We start from the raw sequence: 23,529 nt of genomic DNA, 5'->3' as shown, positions 1-23,529 counted from the left end.
CCCTGTCTTCTTGATTTTCTAGCCTCAACTCCCACCCCCACCCCCAGGACAGCGTGTCTTTGCTGACCGCCCTCCACTGGCTCTCAGATGCCCCAACCTGGGGAGGTTGTTTCTCCCTCTCTATCCCCGCCTCCGCCCTTGCCTTTGAGAAATGGAAGAAGCTTGAGCTGGAGTTGGGCCGCTGGGAGGCAGGGGTGGGGTACAGGAGAAAGGGGGTGTAGGAGGGCTGAGACGGGAGGCGGCTGGGTTGGGCATGCAGACGGATCACGGGCGAGGGGAAGCGGGTGAGAGCGGGCACTCCTCTGGGTCCGTCGCTGCTCTTGGCAGGCGCTGGTTTTCCACTGGGGCTGAGCAAGCGGCTTCTGACCATCCATGACCTGCTCGTCCTGGCGACCCAGGGCTGCAGGGCCGTTTCTGAGGGGCCCAGGTATCCTGCGATTGGTCTTGTCAGCATCTTCACAGCTCCCCCACCAGGGCCTCCATACACGACTCCATTTAATTCTCACAACAGCCAAGCAAGGGAAGGGTTAACCTCCCCATTCTACAGATGAGTCCCCAGCGAGGGAGTTTCCACAGTGACTTGCCCAGTCACACAACCACAAGGTTCAAAACTCAGGATCCGAACCCCGCCTATGTCCCAGGCTCAAGCCTGCCACCCTGGCTCGCACCCCTCCCTCCTTCTCCACGTCCCGTCATGCCCCCGTGGAAGGACGACCAGAACACGCAGCGCTGGGGTCTGCGATGGGCAATGTCTTTACTTCTAAAGCATACATTGGACTCACTATATATTAACATCCAAAGGGGCTATCTAAAATGGAGACATTCTTTTTAAAAATCCAAATTCTCACATTTTTATATAAGATTCAAAATGACATGAAATTAAAATATATGATGTTATGAAGAGTATAACAATAGCTTTTAGAAAGCAAAAGGAAAAGAAAAAAAAGTAGCAGTTGGGACTGCTGTCAGCCTGGGGTCAATGTCTTTTGAGGCATTGAGACTGTCTTTTGGGGCCGGCCCTTCCTGGGGGTCGGCCCAGCCCCACGGGAAGGGAACCGGGTCAGATGGAGGAGGTGGATGTGCTTTTCAGATGTGTTAAGGGAGAGTGGGATGAGGGGGGGCTCCCTGCTCCTCTGGGTCCTTGGTGCATTGATTAAAGTCTTCTTTTAAGACCCATGACCAGGGAAGGGGGCTGGAAGAGGCAGGGGCAGAGCTGGGGCCTAAATACTCATCTCCATGATAAAGGTCCTCGGGCTTCCCAAGGGCCCCGGGCATCCAGTGACATCAGTGGACTCCATCCACCTATTGATTTCCTTAACCCCCTTCCCCGCCTGCTCCCTCTGCCGACACCACGGTTCCATGAGCAATGCGGGCAGCCAGAGACAGGGAGGGTGCAGGAGGACCCAAGGGAGAACTCCCTGGCCTTGGAAGTAGCTGGATGTCGTCCAGGGCATCTGGGCAATGCGAGATGGCTGCGGTCCCTGATAGGGGAGGGTTCCCAGGGGCTGGCCATTCGCACGGTCCTTTAACCTGCCCCGCCCTGGGTACACAGGCCTGGCCTGGGCCCTGACGCAGGGCCGGGAGCTGATTGAGGCCACACCCTTGACACTGTGGTTCACACAATTCAAGGGGGAGGGCACTTGTCCACAACCACTGGGAAGGTCATGGGCGTGGCCCAGGCACCAGGTGGCCTAACCATCCCCGTCACATCGGCAGCTCTGTCTGGCTGAGAGCACACTCCCCAGCAGAGCTCGGAACCAGGTGGCAAAGGTGGGAGGGGCGCTTCTAAAGTATCGGGATTAGACCTCCTGTCTCTCCTCCTTTTCCTGTAGACGGCACTGTCCTGGGCCCTGTCCCTGGCTGAGTGTCCTCCCCTGGGGACTTCTCGGCCTCCTCCCTCTGGCCAGGCCGATTGCTCTCCAGGCAGACCCAGCCCACAAGTGTGCGGCCCGCTTATCCATCTCACCTGTCAGAAACCCCTGGCCGGGGCAGACAGAGAGGCCTGCGGCTCACGGCATGCCCTCCTGGTCCCCAAGACTAATCACGAGGCCGGCCTTCTCCCTCAAACAGCAACTTGAAGGAGGGTGCCCTCCACCCAGCCCACCTCTGGAGTCCAGCCCTTCGCCCAGGCCCTTCTATGACTGTCCTCTTTCCTAACCATCTGGTTTCTAATTAGGCTACAAGGTTTGGGAAGGTCAGGCTGGCACCAACCCCTCCTTAGGGAGGAGAGAGGCCACCTGACTTCCAGTCTGGTTCCAGGCCACAAAGACAAAGGAGGCCGATGGCTCCCGAGAAAACGAATCCTCTCCTGGGAAAGAGGTTTGTGGTGTCGGGACCAGCCAGGGCAATCTGGCTCCCCCACCTCTGGGCAGGTTCCAGAAGTGCCAGGCCTCTCCACCTGCCCAGGGCTCTCCTGTCCTCCTGCCCAGAGCCTCTGAACATGGAGCTGGGTGGAGGGGCCTCTGAACCAGGAGGCCGGGCCTGGCCTGGGGGGGGGGGGGGGGGGGTTGGCCACAGCAGGGACTCAGGGCAGGCAGGCGGCCACCTGGTAGGCGCCCTCGGCAGCGGCGGCCGCCGCGCTGTGCTGCGCGCTGTGCTCCTGCAGCAGGGCCACATCCAGGAAGCGCTCGCCGCACCACACACACTTGAACTGCTGCTCGCGGGCGTGCACGCCCTGGTGCTTGTTGAGGTGCTCGCGCTGCTTGAAGGCCTTGTCGCAACTGGGGCACTTGTAGGGCTTCTCGCCGGTGTGCACGCGCCGGTGCCGCTGCAGGTCGGACGCGTACTTGAAGCGCTTTTCGCAGTCCGGACACTTGAGCGGCTTGTCGCGGGCTGGGTCGCAGCGGTGCTGCACGAACTCCGAGGACGAGAAGAAGCGGCGCTCGCACAGGGTGCAGCGCAGGGGTTTCTCGGCCGGGGAGCAGTGGGCCAGCTGGTGCTTCTGCAGGGCCGACGCCCGCTTGTAGGCCTTGTTGCACACCGAGCACTTGAAGGGCCGCTCGGGGGCGCTCGGCAGGCACTTGTGCCGCAGCAGCTCGGCCGACTGGTCGAAGCCCTTCTGGCACACGGGGCACTTGAAGAGGGTCTCGAGGGTGTGCACGTGCTGGTGGTAGAGCAGGTGGCTGGGCTGCCCGAAGCCCTTCTCGCACAGGCCGCACTTGAAGGGCTCCTCGGTCTTGTGCGTGCGCCGGTGCCGCATCAGCGCGTACTGCTGCTTGAAGCCCATGGGACACAGGTCGCACTTGAAGGGCCGCTCGGCGCTGTGCGTGCGCTCGTGCTGCCGCAGGTCCGAGGGCCGCTTGAAGGCCTTCTGGCACTCGCCGCAGCGGAAGGGCCGCTCGCCGCTGGGCGTGCACGGGTGCTGCAGCAGCTCCGAGGACTCCTTGAAGTGCAGCTCGCACACGTTGCAGCGGAACAGGTGGTGCTCGCCCGAGTGCGCGTACATGTGGCGCACCAGGTGCGAGCGGTGCTTGAAGGTCTTCTCGCACACGGCGCACTTGTAGGGCCGCTCGGAGCTGTGCGTGCGCTTGTGGTGCACGAGGTGGGACGACTGGCTGAAGCTCTTGTCACACAGCGTGCACTTGTACGGCTTCTCGCCCGTGTGGATGCGCTCGTGCCGCGACAGCTCCGACAGGTGCTTGAAGGGCTTCTGGCAGACCGGGCAGCTGTAGGGCTTGTCGACCTGCTCGGGAGGGACGACCGCGGGCGGCGGCGGCGGCGGCGGGGGCAGCGAGGGGGCCGCCGTGGCCGCGGGCTCCGCCGCCTCGGCCGGCTTGTAGGTCTTCTCGCAGATGGAACATTTCACGAGGCCGCCGGTGCCGCTGTGCGCGCTGTGGTGCTGGGCCAGCGAGGTGAGCAGCGAGAAGCCCATCTTGCAGACGCCGCAGACGAAAGGCTTCTGCTCCACCTGCACGCACTGGTGCTCCAGCAGGTCGGTGGCCTGGTGGAAGATCTTGAGACACTGCGTGCACTGGAACGAGCGGTCGTGGCCCACCAGGCACTGGTGCTCGTGCGGGCTGGACAGGTGTGCCAGGTCGTGCCCGCACACCCCGCACTTGGGGCCTGGCTCCCCTGCCGCCTGCAGGGGCTCGTGCTGTGGGGGCTGCAGGCCCGGGTCGGGCTGCAGGAGGATGCCATAGACGGCACAGCCCAGAGGGTTCTCGGCGGAGCCGGGGGGCAGCGCGTGCTCCGCTAGGGCGGGCGGTGGCTCCGCGTGGTGCTGCGGCTGCGGGGGCTGCGGCTGCTGCGGCTGCGTCTGCGGCGGCTGCTGCCAGCTCTCCGACATGCTTGGGAAGATGAAGCAGGGCTTGGACAGTAATGGCTTCAGTTTCCCCGATTAAGATGACCCAACCCAGAGAGAGAAGGTGCCCGGGATCAGGGGTGGACGAGGACCTCAGACAAGGCACAGAGGAGGGACTTCTGGTCAGATGGCCCCAGTCATTAACCACGACAGGCTACAAGGCTCTGCCTACAGCACCAGGGGCTCTTCGGGGCAGGGTGCCAACAATGCCAGGGAGGCTCTGCCTTCCCGGATGACGGGTTCTGTAGAAAAGAGAGAAATCGTGAGATTGAGGCAGAGTCCCGCCACTGGGCCCTCTCCCTGTTTTTCCTGCACTGGTCACACTGACATCAGCCACACCAGGGAAGGGGGAGGCTCGGGCTGGGAGGTCTGCTCCCTTCACACACCACCAGAGAAGTCTGTTGGCAGCTCAGCGCCTCCGGCAGAAGGGACAATAGCTGTCTCCACCCCACCTGGGCCAGGACGTCCCAGCCCCCCACGTACTGCCAGCCTTCTTTCACCAGCTGCCTCACAGGTGAGAGTCCGCGGTGACCTGCCCGCCACACAAAGAAGTCACACATTCTGCTCAGGCTCCAAGAAAAGCTGACCAGTTTGGGCCACAGTATCCAAAACAATGATTTTAGCAGCATAACTTTTTTTTTTTTCTTTGCAAATAAATTCTTACTTGGAAGCCCAGTATCTAAGATGGATAAAAGCAGAGAGGCTCCGTTTGGGGCCTCCCTAAGGCCTGCCAGCTCCTCTCCCGTTGCTGCCCTGAATTCCGACTCAGAACATCACTGCTCAGAACAGCCTGCTGGGTCAAAGAGGCCAGGCCTCCCAGGTGTGAGGGCCCCACAGCAAACGGCCTCCATCGGTCAATATTTCAAACAACTGCACGGAACAAAGGACCCTCTCAAAGCCTTCTCTTGTGAGGGGCTGGCCCACATCCCTTTCAACTATCCCCTAGGCCCTCCACCCTGACCATGCGACTGCTCTCTCTCCCTACACGCAGGTTGGATGGTCTTGAGGGGACCTGAGCCAATGCATGATGGGATTAAATGATAGGTCCACTGACCCACCAAGCTTCAATACCTACAGGAGAATTTCTACTAATCCCACAGAATATAAAAAAAAAAAATACTGCTAAATCCTCTGATGTGACTGTGCCGAGGCCTGCAGGCAGATATAAGCAATTACGAGCTTGCCTCTGCGTTGTGGGGAGTAGCCTGCTAAGCACAGAGCGTTTCTCCTCATCGCCTTCCCAGAGACCATCCTGCTCCCTGGCTCCAAGTCTACAACTTCCTGGGTAAAGACCACCCGGTCCAGGCAAATCTTCTAACTCACCACTTTGTGGCAGCATAAGGTAATGACAGTGAGAGGGAGGAACTTTTAGAATCCACTGTAACCCACGTACAGGTTCCCAGCTCTTCTGCCTCTAAAACTGAAAAGTTTCAAAGTTTTCTCCTGAGGGAAAGAGAAGTGGATGCCTTCACCGGCCAGCCTGGCCTCTAACTGTTCTGCCAAAGAAACGTGAGAGTCAGGCTGAAAGCTGTCACCCTCCATCTTCTGGGAAGAGGGGGAAAGAGCCGCTGGGCTGGGTGAAGGCAGCAGGTTGCAGAGCTGGCAGGTGCCAAAGCCTCCCCAGAAGAGAGGGAACGGGGCTCCTCCAAGGGCGGCGCCAACACAGCTGTTTTTTCCTGCATGAATGGCTGCCAAGCATAAGGTCCCTGGCCCAGGGCCCCCAGCGCCACTGCCCACCCACTCCAGGAAGGTGCAGCCATGAGGCCTCCCTGATCGCCCTGCGGAGAGAGTGCGGTAGGGAAGCAAGGGGGAGGCCCACCCCTGCGCCCCACCCCAGCCCTTCCTCCTCCCGGGGAGAGCGAAAGAAAGCCCATCACCTCCCCACCCGCACTGCCTGCTGGCTCAGCTCCGCAGCGCCTGTCAGCCCTCGCCCGGCACCGCCAGGCCGCTGCAGCCCGGCCGCTGGCCCCGCGGGCGAATGGGCCCCAGGAAGGCCTGGGGGCGCAGGCCCGGCCCGGGAAGCTGCTGCGCCGCGAGGCCGGCCTGGCCGCCCAGGTCGGAGGCCGCCGGGTCGGGCTGGATGGTTGGGGGGGGGAGGGGACCGGTCGGGACGGCTGGGGAAGGGGTGCGGCGGGCGCGGGAGTGGCCCCCAGACTCAGCCGCGGGCGCCCCGCCGCTCACCTGCTCCAGGCCACCCGCGGAGTCGGGCGCGGGGCGCGAGGAGACCCGCTGTTCTCGGCCGCCCCTTTATTCCGGCTCGATCGGCCGAGGCGCGGCCTACGCGCGCTGCCAATCCCCGGCCTCGCGTAGCGGCGGCACCGGCCCGGGAGCGAGGGACGGGCTATCGGCGATCGGAACCAGGGAAGCGGCGAGTGCGGCCGGGATAGCGGTTCGGAGCGGAGGAGCGCCGGGAAGACGAGCGGACGGACCGATGGCCTTGCAGAGACCGGAGGACGGGCGGGCGCGCGGGGCCAGGGAGGCGGGGCTGGAGGAGGAGCGGCGGCCCGGGCGGTGGCGGCTGCGGGAGGAGCGGGCCGCGCGGAGCGAGGCCGCCCCCTGCCGGGGACCTCGAAGCCCGGCCGGGCAGGGTCGGACCGCCGGGCGCGCGGAACGCTTTGCAGGCGCCGGGCCGTCACGCCTCAGCTGACTCGGGAGGGTCCTCCGCTGCCGAGCACACCCGCCCGACCCCTGCACCTGAGAGGGGGGCCCCTAGACCCCGGGTCCTCTGCAAGTGACCCGCCTGACTGCTCAGCGGGCTCTTAGGGGCGGGGCCGGCCTGAGCTGGGGGCTCGGGGACCTCGGATCCGGCCGGGGCGGCGAGGGCAGGATCTCCGCTGAGTCTAGAGCGCGGCCCGCTGCCTTAGGGACTGTCGGTAGCCGGGACGTCTGCTCCCGGTGGCTGCAGACAGAGCTCCCGCGCGACCTGTGACATGGGCACACGGAGGCTGGGGGCACGCGGAGGGGCCGGGATGCCCCGCACCAGCAGCAAGCGGCAGGCAGTGCGGTCCGGGTGGGGAGGGAGGGTGCTGGGCGGCGCTGGCCCGCGCCTCCCTCCAGGCCCCGCCCAGAGGCGGTGCTAACGCGGGCCCCGCCCCCTCCAGGTCCCTCCCCCCCCCGGGGGCACTTCCGGCATCGCGGAATTCCGGGTGCTGAGAGCAGCGAGCCGGCCACCCTGTTGTCGCCCAGGAGGCCCCATGAGCGCGGCTCCGCTGGTGGGCTACAGCAGCAGCGGCTCGGAGGATGAGGATGAGGCCGAGGCCGCGGCCGGGGGGCCGGCCAGGCCGGGGGCTGGATGCCGCCCTCGGTGAGGAGCCAAGAAGTCTTTCTGGGGAGGTTGCGGGGTTCACGTGAGCCCCCGAGGGGAGGGTGGGAGATCCCAGTGAGAAGCGGCTGGGCAGGAAGGAGAAGGGGCGGGGGGGGGGGGGGCGGAGAAATGGAGATTCCAGGAGACACCCCTGGACAAAGCCCCAGAATGACCCCCTCCCCCCACTCGGACTAGACCCAGGTTAAGAGGCAAGAAGCCTGGGTTCGGGTCAGCCTCTGCCACTGGCTGACCATCTCCTGGCGCCCATCCCTGCACCGCCCTAGGTCTGTTTCCTCGTTTAACACAGTTGCATAGTAATAAGAGCTAAAGCGTGGAGTTGTTTTCATTCATTCAGTGAAGATTCATTGAGCGCCCGCTCCGCGCCAGGCTGGGGACAGGGGGCCCAGCAGTGAGCAGAACCAGCGGAGCCTCGGCTCCGAGGTGCCAGGCCTGGTGCCGCTGAGTGCTTTTCCAGCAGCAGCTCCAATGGCGCCGTCGGGTCGAAGTATACTTTACAGAAGAGGAAATGAGGCCCACAGAGGGCACAGGGCTGGCCCAGACCGCAGAGCTGGGCAGTGCTGCTCCAGCTCAGTCTGATCCAAACATTGCTGCCTGCTCCCTGCTGAGGTCTGACTCTGAGTCGCTGGGGGACCCCAATGAGACAATCCTGGGGGGAGAGCTTTGCAGTTGTCTAGACGCGGCTTGCAGCACCTGGTGGAAACAGATGCACGTCCCCCGGACGGAGGCAGAGGATGCTGGGAGGACACAAGTGCTCACTCATTTTCTTTTTTCCTCTTGCAGTGTCCAGAGCCCCCTTCCCAGCCAGAGGCTGCCAGTGCCGGACAGTGTGCTGCACATGTTCGCAGGCACCGAAGAGGGCCCTGAGGATGACAGTGCAAAGCATGGGGGCCGGGTGCGCACCTTCCCCCACGAACGGGGCAACTGGGCCACCCATGTCTACGTCCCATGTGAGTAATGTGTGAAAGGCAAGTGGCTGAGACCCATAGGTGCCTCTTATTTTTTTTTTTTTAGATTTTTAAAATATATATTTTTTAAATTGATTTCAGAGAGGAAGGGAGAGAGAGAGATAGAAACATCAATGATGAGAGAGAATCATTCATCGGCTGCCTCCTGCACTCCCCCTACTGGGGATCGAGCCCACAACCCCATACATGTGCCCTGACCCGGAATCGAACCATGACAAACAAACACGTCCCTCCCCCCTGCCACCCCCGGTTCACAGGCCGACGCTCAACCACTGAGCCACACCGGCCGGGCTGAAATATTAAAATACATAGACACGGGCTGCTGTCACGGTAATTTTCTCCTAAAAGCCAGAGTGAAAAGGGCCTTTGCCTTCTGGGATCCTTCACTCAGCCGTGCCCCCCTGGCTAAGAGAACGGCCCACCCTCTGCACTGTGCCCTCCAGACGAAGCCAGGGAGGAGTTCCCGGACCTGCTTGATGCGTTGCTGCCCCACGCCCAGACCCGCGTGCCCCGGCTGGTGAGGATGGAGGCCTTCCACCTCAGCCTGTCCCAGAGCGTGGTCCTGCGGCACCACTGGATCCTCCCCTTCGTGCAGGCACTGAAAGAGCGCGTGGCCTCCCGCCAGAGGTGAGTGCCCAGCGCCCCCCTGCCTCTCCCCTCCCTCCCCTCCCAGGCTCCTCTTCCTGTCCTGAGCTTCCTGGGGCATGGAGGTGTGGGGTGTGTCACCCCAGCCAGCAGGCCAAACGTCTGCACCTCATCCTGTGTGAGCTCGGCCCCCCACGTAAGCTCTGGAGCCTTCGCATCGTCGACTGTGTGCTGGTCATGGGCGTGGTGGTGGCTGCTCAGAGGGGACTTGGGAGAGTGACAGGAGATCCGGGGTGCCCTTATCATGGCACTTGGCGAAGGATCGGAACTGGACCCCACTTCTCGTTGTATCTGCCGTTCTAGGACTTTTATAAAAACTTAACTGTTTCATACATCGGCCTGCCAGGAATGCCTTTTCTCCTAGATTTGGCCAGATCATAGTCCTGCTCTTCACTGCTCTCCCGGTTGGCGTTTCCCCCAGAATCCCTCGGGGCAGTCCCAAGGACCATCCATCCCATGGCTGTTTACACCCTACACTCATTTCAGTCCTCCTCAAACCCAGTCCTTCCCACGTCCCTTCGGAGCCCAAGTTCCTCTAAGCCAGTGGTTCTCAACCTCCCTAACGCCGCGACCCTTTAATACAGTTCCTCATGTTGTGGTGACCCCCAACCATAACATTATTTTCGTTGCTACTTCATAACTGTAATTTTGCTACTGTTATGAATCGTACTGTAAGTATCTGATATGCAGGATGTATTTTCAGGGGTCGCGACCCACAGGTTGAGAACCGCTGCAAGCCCAGGCGTGCGGCTTCTCTCGGAACTCCCCTGTTTCCAGGCGCTCTGCTCACTGTAGGCATCCCCTGGACATACAGTGAGTGAGTGAGCGCGCAGGCCAGAGAGAGCCCCGAGATCATCCCTGGGTCCTCTGGTGTTGGTTCTAGAAGAAGCAGATGGAACCTGTGGAACTGATCTGAGTGGCGGGAGCAAGTTTCTGCCCCAGTTTTATACCCAAACCACTAGGAGAGCAAGGACTTTGGAATCAGGCACACTGAGGCTCAAAGTGTGGCTCGCCACATCCAACCCCTCAGTTTTCTCGTCTGTGAAATGGGCATCATTATAGTGCCTGGCACACAGGGACTGTTCTTGTCATTGCTTAGGTGAGATCAGAATTGTCTTTTTTTAAAAATATACAAGGAACACATGATCCCTTCCATGATCTGTTACCACCTACTTGACGAGTAAGACTCTCTTGGTTCCCGTCGGTAAGTTGAGATGGTCTCAAACCGCTTAATGGAATGACTGGCTATTCCTAAAGTAGAAATTTTGCTGGCACCTAGATGGAACTGGATGTCACTTGAACTGGGTGATTATTTAAGGTCTTGTCCAGCTCTAATATGTTAGGGTTCAATTCACCGCCTGTATGATAGGGGGACAATACTAGTGCACCATGAGTTCACTATATTTTCAAAGTGCTATTTTTTTTTCCTATAAACTATTTTTTTTCTGATTTTTTTTCCTTATTCTTCCTGAAATGTGGTCTTTTTTTCTAAATTTCAGATTCTGCTTTACAGCCGACCGGGTAAAGATTTATACCAATGAAGAGAAAACCAGGTGGGTCTTCCCCCTAGGCCCCGTCATTTCCAGAAGATTCTCTAGAATAAAGATTGGGGGGGCAGGCGGCGGCTTGGTTTCTGGCCTTGTCTGTCACAGTTTTCCATTTGCTTGTGTTTTAACGGACTCTATGACTACCAAGGCGATTGTTCCCAAATCTGAGCCTTTCTTTCATTAAGAGAAATAACAGAGGGGTGTGGGGGGAGGGGCAGTGGTAAACATCTAGGTGTACTGCAAAAAGCCTGCGGCCAGAAGAAAACCTGAGTTCCCGCCCAGCTCTGCCCCCAATTTAACACTTAGCTCACAGCTCCAGCTCTGTGGCCTTCTGTTTCCACGTCACACACCTGTCCTTGATCCGTTCATCACTGGACACTTGTGAGGCTCAGATGAGCCAAACGAGTTTTTGATGGCCCTGGCCAGTGTTGCTAAGTGGTTAGAGCATCGGCCCGTGCACCGGAGGGTCTTGGGTTTGATTCCCAGTCAAGGGCATGTACCTTGGTTGCGGGTCCGATCCCCGCCCCCCAGGCCAGTTGGGGTGCATGTAGGAGGCAACCAACTGATGTGTCTCTCTCACATCGATGTTTCTGTCTCTTCCCCTCCCTCCCACTCTCTCTAAAATTGAGGTGGGGGAAATATCCTCGGGTGAGGATTAAAAAATGAAAGAGGACGTGTCTGAGTGCTGGTGGGAGGGTAGCCGGTGCCACGGAGCCAAGTCCTCGAGAAAGGGGCAGACTCCGAAGTGACGATGGAGAGATGAGTACAGGGGCTTTGGGGTCTGTAGACTCGGCAGTGGCCGGCGAAAGCACTCCTGTAAGTGTTATCAGACCCTGGGGAGGAAGGGAGGCATGTGGTTAGCCCGGGGGCAGGAAGGTTTCCAGCCCGAGGAGGGAGGATGAACAGGAGACGGTGCGCGAGCACTCATGGTCCAGCCTGCTCGGCCATCCGTCTGTCACGTCCTCCACCCCGTCACAGATGCTCCCGTTCTCAGTGGCTGCGTCTCATGCCCCTGTGGTCTCCACTTGTGTCTCCTCCCAGGACCTTTGTTGGGCTGGAGGTCACCTCTGGCCACGCCCAGTTCCTGGACCTGGTTTCAGAGGTGGACAGAGTCATGGAGGAGTTTGACCTCACCACTTTCTACAAGGTAACCCACGGGGCCTTTTTTCTCCTGCGGCCCCTTCTTCTACTCGAGTAAAACCCGCCCCGGTTAGAGGCAAACCGAAGAGCCCTCCAGAACTTTCCCACGCCAGGTGTCCCCAGCGCCAGCCTTCACGCCCCCCTGGAAGCTGAGGGGTCTGTGATGTGGTCAGGTGCAGCCCATCCAAAGGCCAACATTCCTTAGAATTCTTTTTTTATGCATCTTAAATATGCACAAGAGTTATGCCTTCTACTCCATAGTTTTTTGTTTATTTTTATATTTTTGTAAGAGGCGGTTTTCCTCAGTTTTGACACCCCAAAGGGTATAGCTTCATATATCTTCCTGCACCCCATGGTCTCCATGGGGTTCTCGAACTCCAAGCTGAGTATCGGGGCTTTAAAGGGCCGCTGGTTTTGCTTAATATCTTCTTTTCAAATCATGCTGAGATAGGCAAGTGTGAACCTGAATGGAGACAATGGTTGTTTCTTCTTCATAGTTTTAGACACTTTGATTTTTGTTCATCTCACCTTAAAAAGTGTGTCATCTGTCGAAGCGTTTTAGATCAGGACACAGGCTCAGAGCCTGGGTTCTCTCCCGCGTCCCAGATTCAATGACTCCCCCCATAAGTAAAGGAAAGTCTCTGCGAACAGGACTGTCTCCGCTCGGGCTGCCACGACAAAATACCTTGCACTGGGCGACTTAAGCTCTGAAATTTATTTCCTCCCAGCTGTGGGGCCTAGACGTCCAAGGTCAAGGTGTCCGCACAGTCAGTGTTGGTGAGGCAGCTCTTCCTTGTTTGTAGACAGTCGTCTTCTCACTGTGTCCTCACATGGTGGAGGGAGAGGGGAAGCAAGCTCTCAGGGGTCTCTTCTTATAGGGCGCATATCCCATCATGAGGGCCCCACCCTCTTGGCTAATTATCTCCCAAAGACCCCACCTCCAAGTGCCATCCTGTTGGAGGGTAGGGCTTCAGCATAGGAACCCGGGGGAACACAGTTCGGTCCAGGGCTATTTTGTTTACCTGTAGAGGGTGCTTGGGACCAACTCGGATCAGCACTGAGGGTCTCTCCCGTGGAGCCTTCCAGGGATCCAGCGAGAATGCCATGTCACAGATCTGCTGTGATGCCCAGGCCGGCCTTGGCACCTGGTGACCGCCCGCCTCCCTGCCCTTCCCCCGCAGGACCCTTCCTTCCACATCAGCCTGGCCTGGTGTGTGGGTGATGCTCGTCTCCAGCTGGAAGGCCAGTGCCTGAGGGAGCTGCAGGTGAGTTCCCAGAGCAGGAGCCCCGAGGGTGCTGAACTCCAGAGTGAGGGGTATCGGGAAGCGGGGGGTGCTGACTGGCCCTGGGGGTGAGGTACGCAGCCCTGCAGACTCTGAGGCCCCAGCCCAGACCTGAGCATCAGACCCGAGTTTCAACACGCTCCCTCGGGATCTGTGCGCGCGATAAAATCTGAGCAGCGCGGCCCCAGAACACGAATCCGAGAGGACGCTGCGGGCCTTCCCTGAAGTCCTAGCCCCTTGCCCGGAGGTCAGAGGCCGGGATGCCCCCAGGGGCCCGGCAGGTGTTGGAAATGAGTGAACCGTGCCGGGCGTAAGGAACATCCACCTTCGTGGCCTTCCTCGTATTGTGATGAGGAGGTGAAATAGTTCCCTCTCCCGTCGGTCCGTCGAGCTGCGGGCTCGCCTCCTCAGGTCAGGGAGGCGGTGGGAGTGTTGCCGTGCAGGAATGTGGCCTCATGCTGCTACCACTCCTGTTTTTCCAGAGAAGCCAGAAACCCAGATTTCTATGTATCGTCTCCCTAGTTCCTAATGTTGGCAACCAATGTGTATGCTTTTCAAAAACATTTTGCAAGCCCAACAAAACCGGCATGCTAGGTGCAGCCATGGACCTGCATCAAGCAGCTGCCCCTGCTCTTGGCCCGATCGTGCTGGATGGAGGTGGCAAAGAGCTTGCTGGGGGCTCCAGCAGACCCGGGTGCCCATCCTGGTTTTATTGGATTCTGTCCTGCAGGGCCCTGAGCAGCCACTCCCTCCTCTGCACAGTTGGGATGGCAGGGTCGACCTCACAAGATTGTGGAGCTGATAGGGCCTGGGGTCTGTGTGGCCTGGGGTCCCCCTTCAGCACCACCTCTGAAGGACCTCAGAAAGCTGTTTGTTTGCAGTGCCCTCCGGTCCCCCGAGCCCCCTAAAGTGACTGTCCCCTCCTGGCTCCCGGCTGTAGGAAATTGTGGACGAGTTCGAAGACTCCGAGATGCTGCTGCGTGTGCACGCTGAGCAGGTCCGCTGCAAGTCCGGGAACAAGTTCTTCTCGGTGCCTTTGAAGTGAGCGCCAGAGGCCCTCCTCGTCCCAGGTCCCGCCGCAAGCCAGGCAGAGGTGGAGGAGCCTGCGCAAACCGGCCTGGGAGGCCTGGTGGTCCCCGGGCCTGGTCCTCTCCCGCCCTTTTGGGTTGCCAGTCCAGAGCTGCTGTGTTGTGGTCGTTCCCAAAAACCACCAGTAGAGGGCAGACCGGGCTCCCTAGCTCTAGATCTGTGGTTCTTATGCAAAAATATAGATAAAAATGGGGTCACCCGGTGAGCCCACCCATACTCAGCCAGAATCCCCACTGTAGTCCCGCCAACAAATGGCCCCTCCCCACCCCCCCACTCCCACACACCCCACGGCTCCCTCAGCTGTTTGCACTGCAATGCCCTTGGCTTCAGACCAGCCTTTTCAAAACCATGAGTCCTGGCTCATCCCTGCTCAAGCCAGGACATAGGGTCCTTCAAGGGGTTTGTCACTCTCCCTCGCTGAAGCCTGTCCCTTTATCGCTAGTCCCAGCCCCTCCTACGCCAGCGAAGGCCATGTCAGGGCCAAGGCACAGGGTGCTAATTTGAGGTTCAGCATCAGCTTTCTCCATTCCTTCCTCCCACTCGCCCCAGCCAGGTGCCTGGGGAGGCTCCAGCAGATGTTTCATTTTGGCCTCGCTGGCGGCTTCCAGCCAGGCCTCCAACGCTCTGCTGTGACCTCTGGTTTCCCAGCAGCTTTTCCCAAAGAGGCAGAGGCGCCTCCCCCATCCAGGGCTCGCTCTCTGGGACACGGACAGAGGGCCAGGGGCTGCCCAGGGGTTTTATTCTCCCAGCCCTCACGAGAGCAAAGGACCGGTCCTCTTGGGTGGCCATCTGGATTTCCAGTGATGGATAAGGAGATATTTTTATGTTACAGTTTTAAATTATGTTTAACAAATAAAAATTACAGTTTGTATTTTGGGTTGCTTCTATCTAACTATGTGAAAAGATGATTCTTCTCCACCCCCCCCCGCCCCCCCACCTTCTTCAGGTGCTTCACAGTTTGGGGGGACCCTGGAAGTCCATTACGACTTCTAACATGGCCACGCGAGACATTCATGTTGGGGTGGGGTCACCCAGCCTGCCAGGCCCGCACACCAGCGAGGTCACATGCCACATCGAGGCCAGGGCCGGGCATGAGGCTGGAGGTCGCCACCCCCATTCGTCATCGGTGTAAGAATAGACACTTAGATACTAAAACGATTTCAAAGCCCTTTCTGGGACCTTCTCGTCCATTCCTCCCAATATGCCCCCTGAAAGGTGAACTGGGGGGAATGATTATTCCATTATAGAGAAGAGCGGGTTCAATGACCAGCCCGAGATCACGGGAGAAATCAGAGGCAGGCCCCGCCTCCACCCTCGCCTCCATCCTGCCCTGGTCAGGCCCGAGGGAAGGTGGGGAATGGGGGCCAGGCCTCCTGCACGTGCTTCCCAGTCGCTGCGCCGAAGGTCCCTGAAGTCGCGTTCTGTGCCTGGTTCCCCAGCCCCACCACACTGATCTGCTGAGTCAACTCTGACTGGTCAGTCCGTTCTGGCTTTTGAGCTCACGCTGGAGATGGAGGAGCAGCAGCCAAGCGCCTCTCCTGGCACGGAAGGAACACGGCAATCCGGCTGTGCTATGCAGTCAGCAGTTACTGACGCCTGCTCTGTGCCAGGCCCTGACCTGGGCAGCTGGGTGAATCAGGCTCATCCCGGCCTCTGGATGCTCACAAGGGGGGGCAGGGGATGCACAGGCGGGGTGCACCGAGCAGAAGCCCCCTCCCCAGCTCTGTACGGCTCAGCCACCCCATTTCCTGCAGGCTGCCGGTTCAGGATGGAAGCCGGCCTCCCACAGGCAGGTTCCATGGGCACAGACCAGCTGACTTTCCGCATCAGGGACACTGTCTGGGGTGCCTGCTCTTCCTGGGAGGGGCTGGGTGTGATTAGCACCTCCATCCACAAACTGGGAGGACTGGACCTTGGTGTGTGTGTGGGAGGGGGGGTGCGGGGAGAGGATGGGGTATGGATGGAATGAGCGTGGGGCAACTTTGAGAAACGGGCCAAGATCAATAACCGGCTCGTCAATGGAGAATGGAAGGTGGTGACAGAGGAAGGAAGTAGGAGATTCACTGGGGGAGGGGCGGAGGCCAGGCCGGCAGGGCGGCAGGGGCTTGGCAGGCGCCCAGACCTGGAGTGCACGCTGACAGTGCAGAAGCCGCTGGGGCGCTTCCTTAAGAGGCGATGTGTCTGATGCTCCGATGCTCCGGACTCTGGCAGGACCAGAGCGGCTGGTCCGCCCCAGGCAGGCCGATCTGCCCCAGGCCAGGCTGCACGCCCCAGGCCAGGCTGGCATGGAGTAAAGACAAGCTGGAGATGGGGATGTTATCACACCAGGGAGGGTGCAAAATCAACACATCTGGCCTCGGTGTCCTCAGATGTTCCCCGCAGGGCAGGGAGAGGATCCTCCCTCGCCTGGTTGGCCCGCTTCCACCTGGCACTCTGGGCTCTCCACCCCGCTCAGCAGAGCAGACCACCCGAGCTCTGCTTCCCAGGGCGAGGGAAATTACCTCGTCTTGTTTGTTTATTCTTTGTCTTGTGGTACCCCGAGCCTGAGAGGCCTGTGGGGGTGCAGGGTGGGGCAGCCGGGGGTGGGGGTGGGGGCCCTGGGCCTGGTTCCCATCCACAGTGCTTTGCTTTACCAAACAAGGGGCCTCGGCCACTCCCTGACCCAGAACCTTCCCTTTACAAATGGGGAGACAACCCCACAGAGGGGCAACCACTTGCTCGCGACTGAATCCGATGGAGCCGTAAATCAGTGCGGGGCAGGAACCCCGAGAACCCGGTGTCTGCTCCAGAGCTGTTCGGGCACCCCCTCATACCACCAGGGTCTCAGAAGGAGAGTGTGCTGTGAAATGCCATGTCTGGGCTTTAATTCAGAAGACTCCACGGGAAAGGGATGGGGGAGGCTAAGCTCTAGACCAGTGGTTCTCAACCTTCCTAGTGCCGCGACCCTTTAATACAGTCCCTCACGTGGTGGTGACCCCCAATTTCATTGTTACAAATTGAACATCATTAAAGCATAACGATTAATCACAAAAACAATATGTAATTATAGATGTGTTTTCCGATGGTCTTAGGCGACCCCTGTGAAAGGGTCGTTCGACCCCCAAAGGGGTCGCCACCCGCAGGTTGAGAACGGCTGGTCTAGATGAACCGATATGGTAAAATGTGGATAATGCTTAGAGCTGGCTGACTGAAGGGCTGGGGTTCACACCTCTCGGTCCCTCTGGTCCCCTCAGGCCTTGGGTGCTGGCCAGACCCTGGAGAGCCACAGAGCCCTGTGATGGATGGGTGTACAAACTCACCTTGGGCCCCAAGCTACCTGTAGGAGCCAGAACCCATCACTGGGAACTTCAAGGTCTGGTCCCAGGGATGCCATCGCCTTCAGATAGGACTTATACTAGAGGAAGCTCCAACCAAGAGAAAAACAATGACCAAACTGGTTTCCCATAGGCCCCTAAGCGCATGGTTCCTAGGCACCTCTCTTTACTACGTAGCAACCTAAATTCAAACTTTAAAAAAAAAAATGGCTGCTGGGAATACATAGTGTGAAAGATGGCAAGGCGTGCAGTTAAACTGGGACAACCCTGTTGTTCACGTCTGACGTCTACTGTACATTTCCCAAAAGGAAATTTCAGAGCAAAAAACAATTTAGAAATCCATTTCCCAAAGGAGGGACCCCCACAGAGAAGTTTGTCCGTGGAAAGGGGTGGAATTGCCCCACCTTTTCTCCAAACCCCGACTTCCTTTCCCCAAGCAACCTCTGTCAAACACCAGGTAATGTCCACCGATTGTTGGTGCTGACGATTTTGCCTTTGACCAAACTTCAGCCTGGCCCCCTGAGCCCTCCACCCAACAAGACCCAGGCATGTACTTCCTCTAGAATCCAGTTTCATCTAGAATCCTGCTGATCAGATTAGCAAGAAACCCCCACCCTTGGTTACCTGATCCAACTCCCCATCCCCACTGCCCCCCTGCCACGTGATCTGATCACCCTGATGGCCTGCCTTCGGCCAGAATCCCCCTGGGCCTGACCTTGCCTCCTCTGGGTGAGTTCCCATTCATCAATGACCCCCCACACACACACACAATTTGCTCCTAGTTGATAAATCCCCACTTGTTCTGGTTGTATTTGGAACTGAACCCCATTCTACATTGGAATCTCTCCCTTTTGCAATGGTTTCTCTCTCTCTCTCTCTCTCTCTTTCTCTCTCTTCTCTCTCTCTCTCTCTCTCTCTCTCTCTCTCTCTCTCCCTTCTGCAATAGATTTTTGAGTAAAATCCATCTTTACCACTTTAACTTCTGTCAACTCTGGTTCTCTTTAACAGTTCTTCATGCCATTACTGGGATCTGGATCATAACCACCATCAGACAGTGCGACCTAGACCTTTGCCTCCATCCAGTCTGCTTGCCCCTGCCCCCACCCCCACCCATGATTTCCCAGCGCCATTCAAAGCCAGAAGGACTTGAGGGACTGACTCTGCCCAATAACCCAAGGTTTGTTAGACAAAACACGTCTGGTCCCCACTCCTAGTCTATGCAATACTCCCCTTTTGGCTGTCAAAAAACCAAATAGGCAAGGGCACGCGTTAGTCCGAGATCTGCGATCTATCAATGAAGTCGTCAAACCCAGATTGGCCTCGGCACCTAATCCCAACACTATCCTGTCAGATGTCCCTTCCAACACCCAGCGTTTCAGTCCTTATTCGTGTTCCGTCTGGTTTAGGACCCCCTCTGTACGGCATCCCAATACTTGTTTGCCTTCACCTGGGATAACCAACAATGTACTTGCACTGTTATGCCCCAAAGATTGACGGAGGCTCCTCCTCCTTCCTTCTTGCACACCCTAATTGCCAAGTGGAGGGACTTGAAGTTCCCAGGAGCCTCCACTGTAAGCCAATATGCAGATGACCTCCTTCTCTGTTCTCACAGTCGTGACAAGTCCTCGGGACACGGAACGCCTTCCTAAGCCAGCAGTGAGGAAGGGCCACAAGGTGGCTAGAGACACTCTCTAACTGTTCTCTCTGTATCTGGGTCATGATATTTCAGCTGCAGGTAACCTGTCTCCACAGACAGAGCCTCTACAATTCAACATTTTCTTCTCCCAGAAAACGACAACGGAGAAGTGTTTTAGGTCTTGTGGGGTCCGATGTGGATGCCTCATTTCTCCATGATTGCCTCACTCCTCTATGCCATGACTAGGGAAGCATCCCCAGACCCAGGAGACGAAGGGAGAGGGACAGAAAGATAGAAACATCAATGGTGAGAGAGAATCATCCATCAGCTGCCTCCTGCAGGCTCCACGCTGGGGATCGAGCCCGCAACCTGGGCATGTGCACCGACCAGGAATCAAACTGTGACCTCCAGGTTCATAGGTCGATGCTCAACCTCTTCCACCTCCCATCCTTGGACTTCTCAGTTACTCCCTGCCTTTTGCTTGTGCATGAAGCAGAGGGTCATGCCCTTGGAATGTTATCCCTGAAACATAATGGACACCAAAGACCCCTGGGATATTACAGTTTGGCCTTTGACCCAGAGACCAAGGCATATCCTCCTGTGAGCCATGGCTGCAACCACCACACTTGTCTAAGCTACCTCTGATGTAGTGTTAGGTCACCCGCTTGACATACACATTCCGTAGGCTATGCAGACCCCGTCGCCTAATAAAATATATGGCACTTTTCTGCGTCTCAGCTTACCTCCTATGAAATCTTACTCCTTCCTCCCTCTCCCATCACCATACATCACTGTCACTGTCTTAACCCTGCCTCCTTTGCCCACAGGTGGGACGCCCCACAACTGTATTATTCACACCAGATCATTATCCTGTCCTAGGCTAGCTTTACCAGAAAACCCCCTCTCCCAAGCTGACCTTCCTCTTCCCGTCCATGACTCTCACCTCCCGAAGGAGGCTGGATATGCTGTTACAGTCCAACATGAAGTTCTAGAACACCGAGTCCTGCCCAATGCCAAATCAGCCCACGTCACTGAATTCGTGGCTCTTACTCAGCTTGCACAGGAGCAGAGGGAAGGTTAACATTCACGCTGATATCCGCTGTGCCTGTGGGCTGGTGCCTGGTTTGGGTATGTTATAGAAACACAGAGGATTCTTGACAGCAGCTGGTACCCCAGTAACAGACGGACCCCAAACAGCATAATTTCTAGAGCATTGTTACTGCCCCAGCAGATCACTGCAGTTAAAACTGAGGGGCAGCCCTGGCCAGTGTGGCTCAGTTGGTTGGGCACTGTCCCATGCACCAAATGGTTGCCAGTTCGATTCCCAGTGAGGGCACATGCCAGGTTTCGGGCTCAATCTCGTGCAGAAGGCAGCCAATAGATGTCTATGTTGTGTGTGTTTTTTCTCTCTCTCTCTCCTTCTCCTTTCCTCTCTCTCTAAAAATCAATTTAAAACCTTTAAAATAAAAAGAAACCTGAGGGACATAACACAAAAAATTCAGATGAGGCCTGAGGAAATAGATGGGCTGATAAATATGCTAAATTAGCAGCCTCGTCCCCCACCACCCAAGAAATCTAAGTGGTTCCCAAGCCTGGGACCATGCCCCATGCATGATTCACGTCCCTAGCAAGACAGAGCAGGACGGCACGAGATTTTATCACACTGCTCAGAACGATGGCAACTTAAAATATACGCCTTGTTTTTTTAATCCTCACCCCAGGATATTTTTTCCATAGATTTCTAGTGAGCGTGGAAGGGAGGGAGGAGGGGGAGAAAGAGAGAGGAAAACATTAACGTGAGAAAGACACATCGATTGGCTGCCTCCCCGACATGCCCTTACTGGAGCTGGGGAACCTGCAACCAAGCCCTTGACCCTCGGTCCACAGGCCAACATTCTAACCACTGAGCCAAACTGGCCAGGGCACGTATGCATTGTTTCTTCCTGGAATTTTCCACTTAATATTTTCAGACCACGACTGACCGCAGGTACCTGAAACCATGGAAAGTGAAATCACAGATAAGGGGGGGGACAACCACATTCATGGCTTAGGCAGTTGACCTTGCAATCCACCTTGTCCCTGGTTAACCACTGGCCTTGACCTGGTGACTGCCCAACTATGAGAAACCAAGCTCCATGTTCTCCATCCTGGCATCGCCCTTCACGGGACCCTGGCTGCAGAAGGGGGCACTTGCACAGTGATCGGAAGCGACTGCCGCACCCCTGTCCCCTGCAACCCACCTGACATCTTTGCCGTAACGGAGAAATGCCCGCATCACCGCAGAGGAAGGGCAACAGGTCACGGACTTCTTCCAGTCTGTCCATGAAGGTCTACAAGGCGGGGGCACACAAGCCGGTTCAGCCTTTAATCTTCGTCTTTCCGTTTATCTTCAAAGTATCCCTCCCATTACATGGCTTGTGGGTCGTATAGTATAGTCATCATCCACTGTCACCAAGTCTCAACAGATGGTCCAGCTGGTTCTAAGGTAACAAAGGCAACCAAGTGAGACATGGACTTAACGTTGTTCAGAGCAAAAAAGAACGGTTCTTCCCTTGAACAAGAGGGGACTGCAAGGATTCTTTGCTTGATCAGCCTTTAGTGGCGCCCCTGAGCCCTCTCCCCAGCAGCGTCCATGCCTGTACTCTCTGTAGGATCCGGTTGTAGCAAGAAACCTGCTAAGTCAGTTTAATGAGAAATCCTCACCTTTAATATCTGGTCAACCTCTAGAACCCCCCTGCCCCCCGGTGATATCTGATCGCCTCGGCCAGAATACCCCCAGGCTTGATGTCTCCTCTTAGTCATTTGCCATCCACCAAAGCCCCACCCTTTGCTCCTCAGCTGTACATCCCCAGTTGTTACTGGTTGTGTTGGGAATCAGGCCCAGTTCTATACTGAGTCTCTCTTCCTTTATTGCAATAGTTTCCTGTTTTTGTTTTCTTTTAATTTCTTTTTTATTGATTTGAGAGAAAAGGAAGAGGGAGAGAGAGAGATAGAAACATCAATGATGAGAGAGAATCGTCAATCGGTTGCCTCCTGCACACCCCACACTGGGAATCGAGCCTGCAACCCAGGCACGTGCCCTGACGGGGAATCGAACCATGACCTCCTGGTTCATAGGTTGATGCTCAGCCACTGAGCCACACTGGCCGGGCTTGTTTTGTGTTTTACATTCTATCTTTGCCGCTTTAACTTCAGCCTGTTCTCTTTAATGGTGCTCTTTTTTCCCACCTGGCAGGTGGGTGAAACAAGCCAATTATCAAACTCTGCCAGATCTCTGCCCATTTCCGGGAGGTGAGGCTTGTGGGGGTGGGGAGACGGAGAGTTCAAGAGAAAGCTCCCGTGGTGAGGAAAGCTCCCATTTCCGGGCTGGGAGGTGGCAGAGGGGAAGGAAGGTCTCAGCCCTCCTGCCCTGCGGGGCGCCTTCACATCCAAACCCTGACACTGATGTGTTGGGCCAGGGCCGTGCTTGCCGTGGGCACACAGCCTCTTCAGACTCTGGACTAGGGACCTCAAGGCTTTTGATTTTTGAGGTCCACATGGAGGGCAGGGTTTAATCTCGCACTGCAAGCTCCGCTCGGCGGCGGGAAGATTTGCCCCCCAGCCCAGCACCTTGTCAGGCCCAACTGGCACAGTTCACTGGCACAACAGTGTCCTCCACTTGGGAACCTGAGGTGTGCCAGGCCCGAGACCGGAAGCACACCTAACCCTCGGCCCACGTCCCAGGGAAGGACACGGAGGCTCAGGAAAGTGAAGCCACGTGCCCACGTGCCCCAGGTCAGAGGGAACGCAAGTCGCTACCTGCCCCTCCTAAACCCGTGCGTGGCCTCCCTGCAGGCACACGCAACATGCCCAACCCCTCCCTTTGCAATTAAGAAAAGTCACTGGGAGAGGCAAAGACTTGCGGGGTTTTGAGAAAACAACAAATCCCTAGATTTTGTTTATCTTTTGTTGTTGCTGCTGCTGCTTCAGCCTAAAACAGGATACTGGGTCCTTCCTCCCAGCCCTCCTTCCTGCCCACCCGTAGCCTCAGTAGCCCCACCCACCCCCCGGGTGGGAGCAGTGGGAGTCTTCGTTTCTCCTTACCCGCTCGGCGGGGGGTCACTTCAGGGATCCACCCCACTCTCCAAAGGCAGGGATCGGGGTGAAGGAGGTGGGCTGGGGAGGATTCCCGCCGCCTGGAAGGGGTGAAAGGACCGCCTGTCCGGCCCCACCGCCGGCACCTGCTACCAAGAAGCTTCCGCCGAAGACACCGCCCCCGGCCCCCGCCCCCCGCCCCCCGCCCGCG

At 57.7% G+C, this 23,529-nt stretch overlaps 2 protein-coding genes across 8 annotated transcripts; one reads left to right on the top strand and one right to left on the bottom strand.

Annotated features, from left to right (window-relative positions):
- Positions 1-730: 730 nt before the first annotated feature.
- Positions 731-23,508, bottom strand: ZNF319 (zinc finger protein 319). Of its 5 annotated transcripts, none has more exons than XM_036345414.1 (3): positions 23,328-23,508; positions 21,485-21,724; positions 731-4,542 (listed from the first exon to the last, which is right to left on the bottom strand). In XM_036345414.1, exon 3 carries the CDS (start codon positions 4,283-4,285, stop codon positions 2,525-2,527), a length of 1,761 nt encoding a protein of 586 aa, XP_036201307.1. In that variant the 5' UTR covers positions 4,286-4,542; positions 21,485-21,724; positions 23,328-23,508; the 3' UTR covers positions 731-2,524. The 5 variants fall into 5 exon arrangements, 4 of the variants coding, with proteins under 4 accessions (XP_036201307.1, XP_036201311.1, XP_036201308.1 ...); XR_004973574.1 differs by lacking the exon at positions 731-4,542 and adding an exon at positions 21,177-21,235 and having other exon boundaries at positions 23,328-23,504; XM_036345418.1 differs by lacking the exons at positions 21,485-21,724; positions 23,328-23,508 and adding an exon at positions 17,594-18,197.
- USB1 (U6 snRNA biogenesis phosphodiesterase 1) lies at positions 6,076-15,170 on the top strand. Of its 3 annotated transcripts, none has more exons than XM_036345421.1 (7): positions 6,076-6,094; positions 8,406-8,572; positions 9,034-9,217; positions 10,735-10,788; positions 11,824-11,929; positions 13,104-13,187; positions 14,146-15,170. In XM_036345421.1, the coding sequence occupies exons 2-7, from the start codon at positions 8,461-8,463 to the stop codon at positions 14,248-14,250; spliced, it is 645 nt and encodes a 214-aa protein (XP_036201314.1). In that variant the 5' UTR covers positions 6,076-6,094; positions 8,406-8,460; the 3' UTR covers positions 14,251-15,170. The 3 variants fall into 3 exon arrangements, with proteins under 3 accessions (XP_036201314.1, XP_036201312.1, XP_036201313.1); XM_036345419.1 differs by lacking the exon at positions 6,076-6,094 and adding an exon at positions 7,309-7,604; XM_036345420.1 differs by lacking the exon at positions 6,076-6,094 and adding an exon at positions 7,309-7,604 and having other exon boundaries at positions 14,087-14,220.
- Positions 23,509-23,529: the final 21 nt, after the last annotated feature.

This window comes from Myotis myotis, unplaced genomic scaffold (genome assembly GCF_014108235.1).
Source record: "Myotis myotis isolate mMyoMyo1 unplaced genomic scaffold, mMyoMyo1.p scaffold_m19_p_19, whole genome shotgun sequence".
Taxonomy (NCBI): domain Eukaryota; kingdom Metazoa; phylum Chordata; class Mammalia; order Chiroptera; family Vespertilionidae; genus Myotis; species Myotis myotis.
Note: the sequence above shows the minus strand (reverse complement) of the source record. Positions and strands in the feature narration are given on the sequence as shown.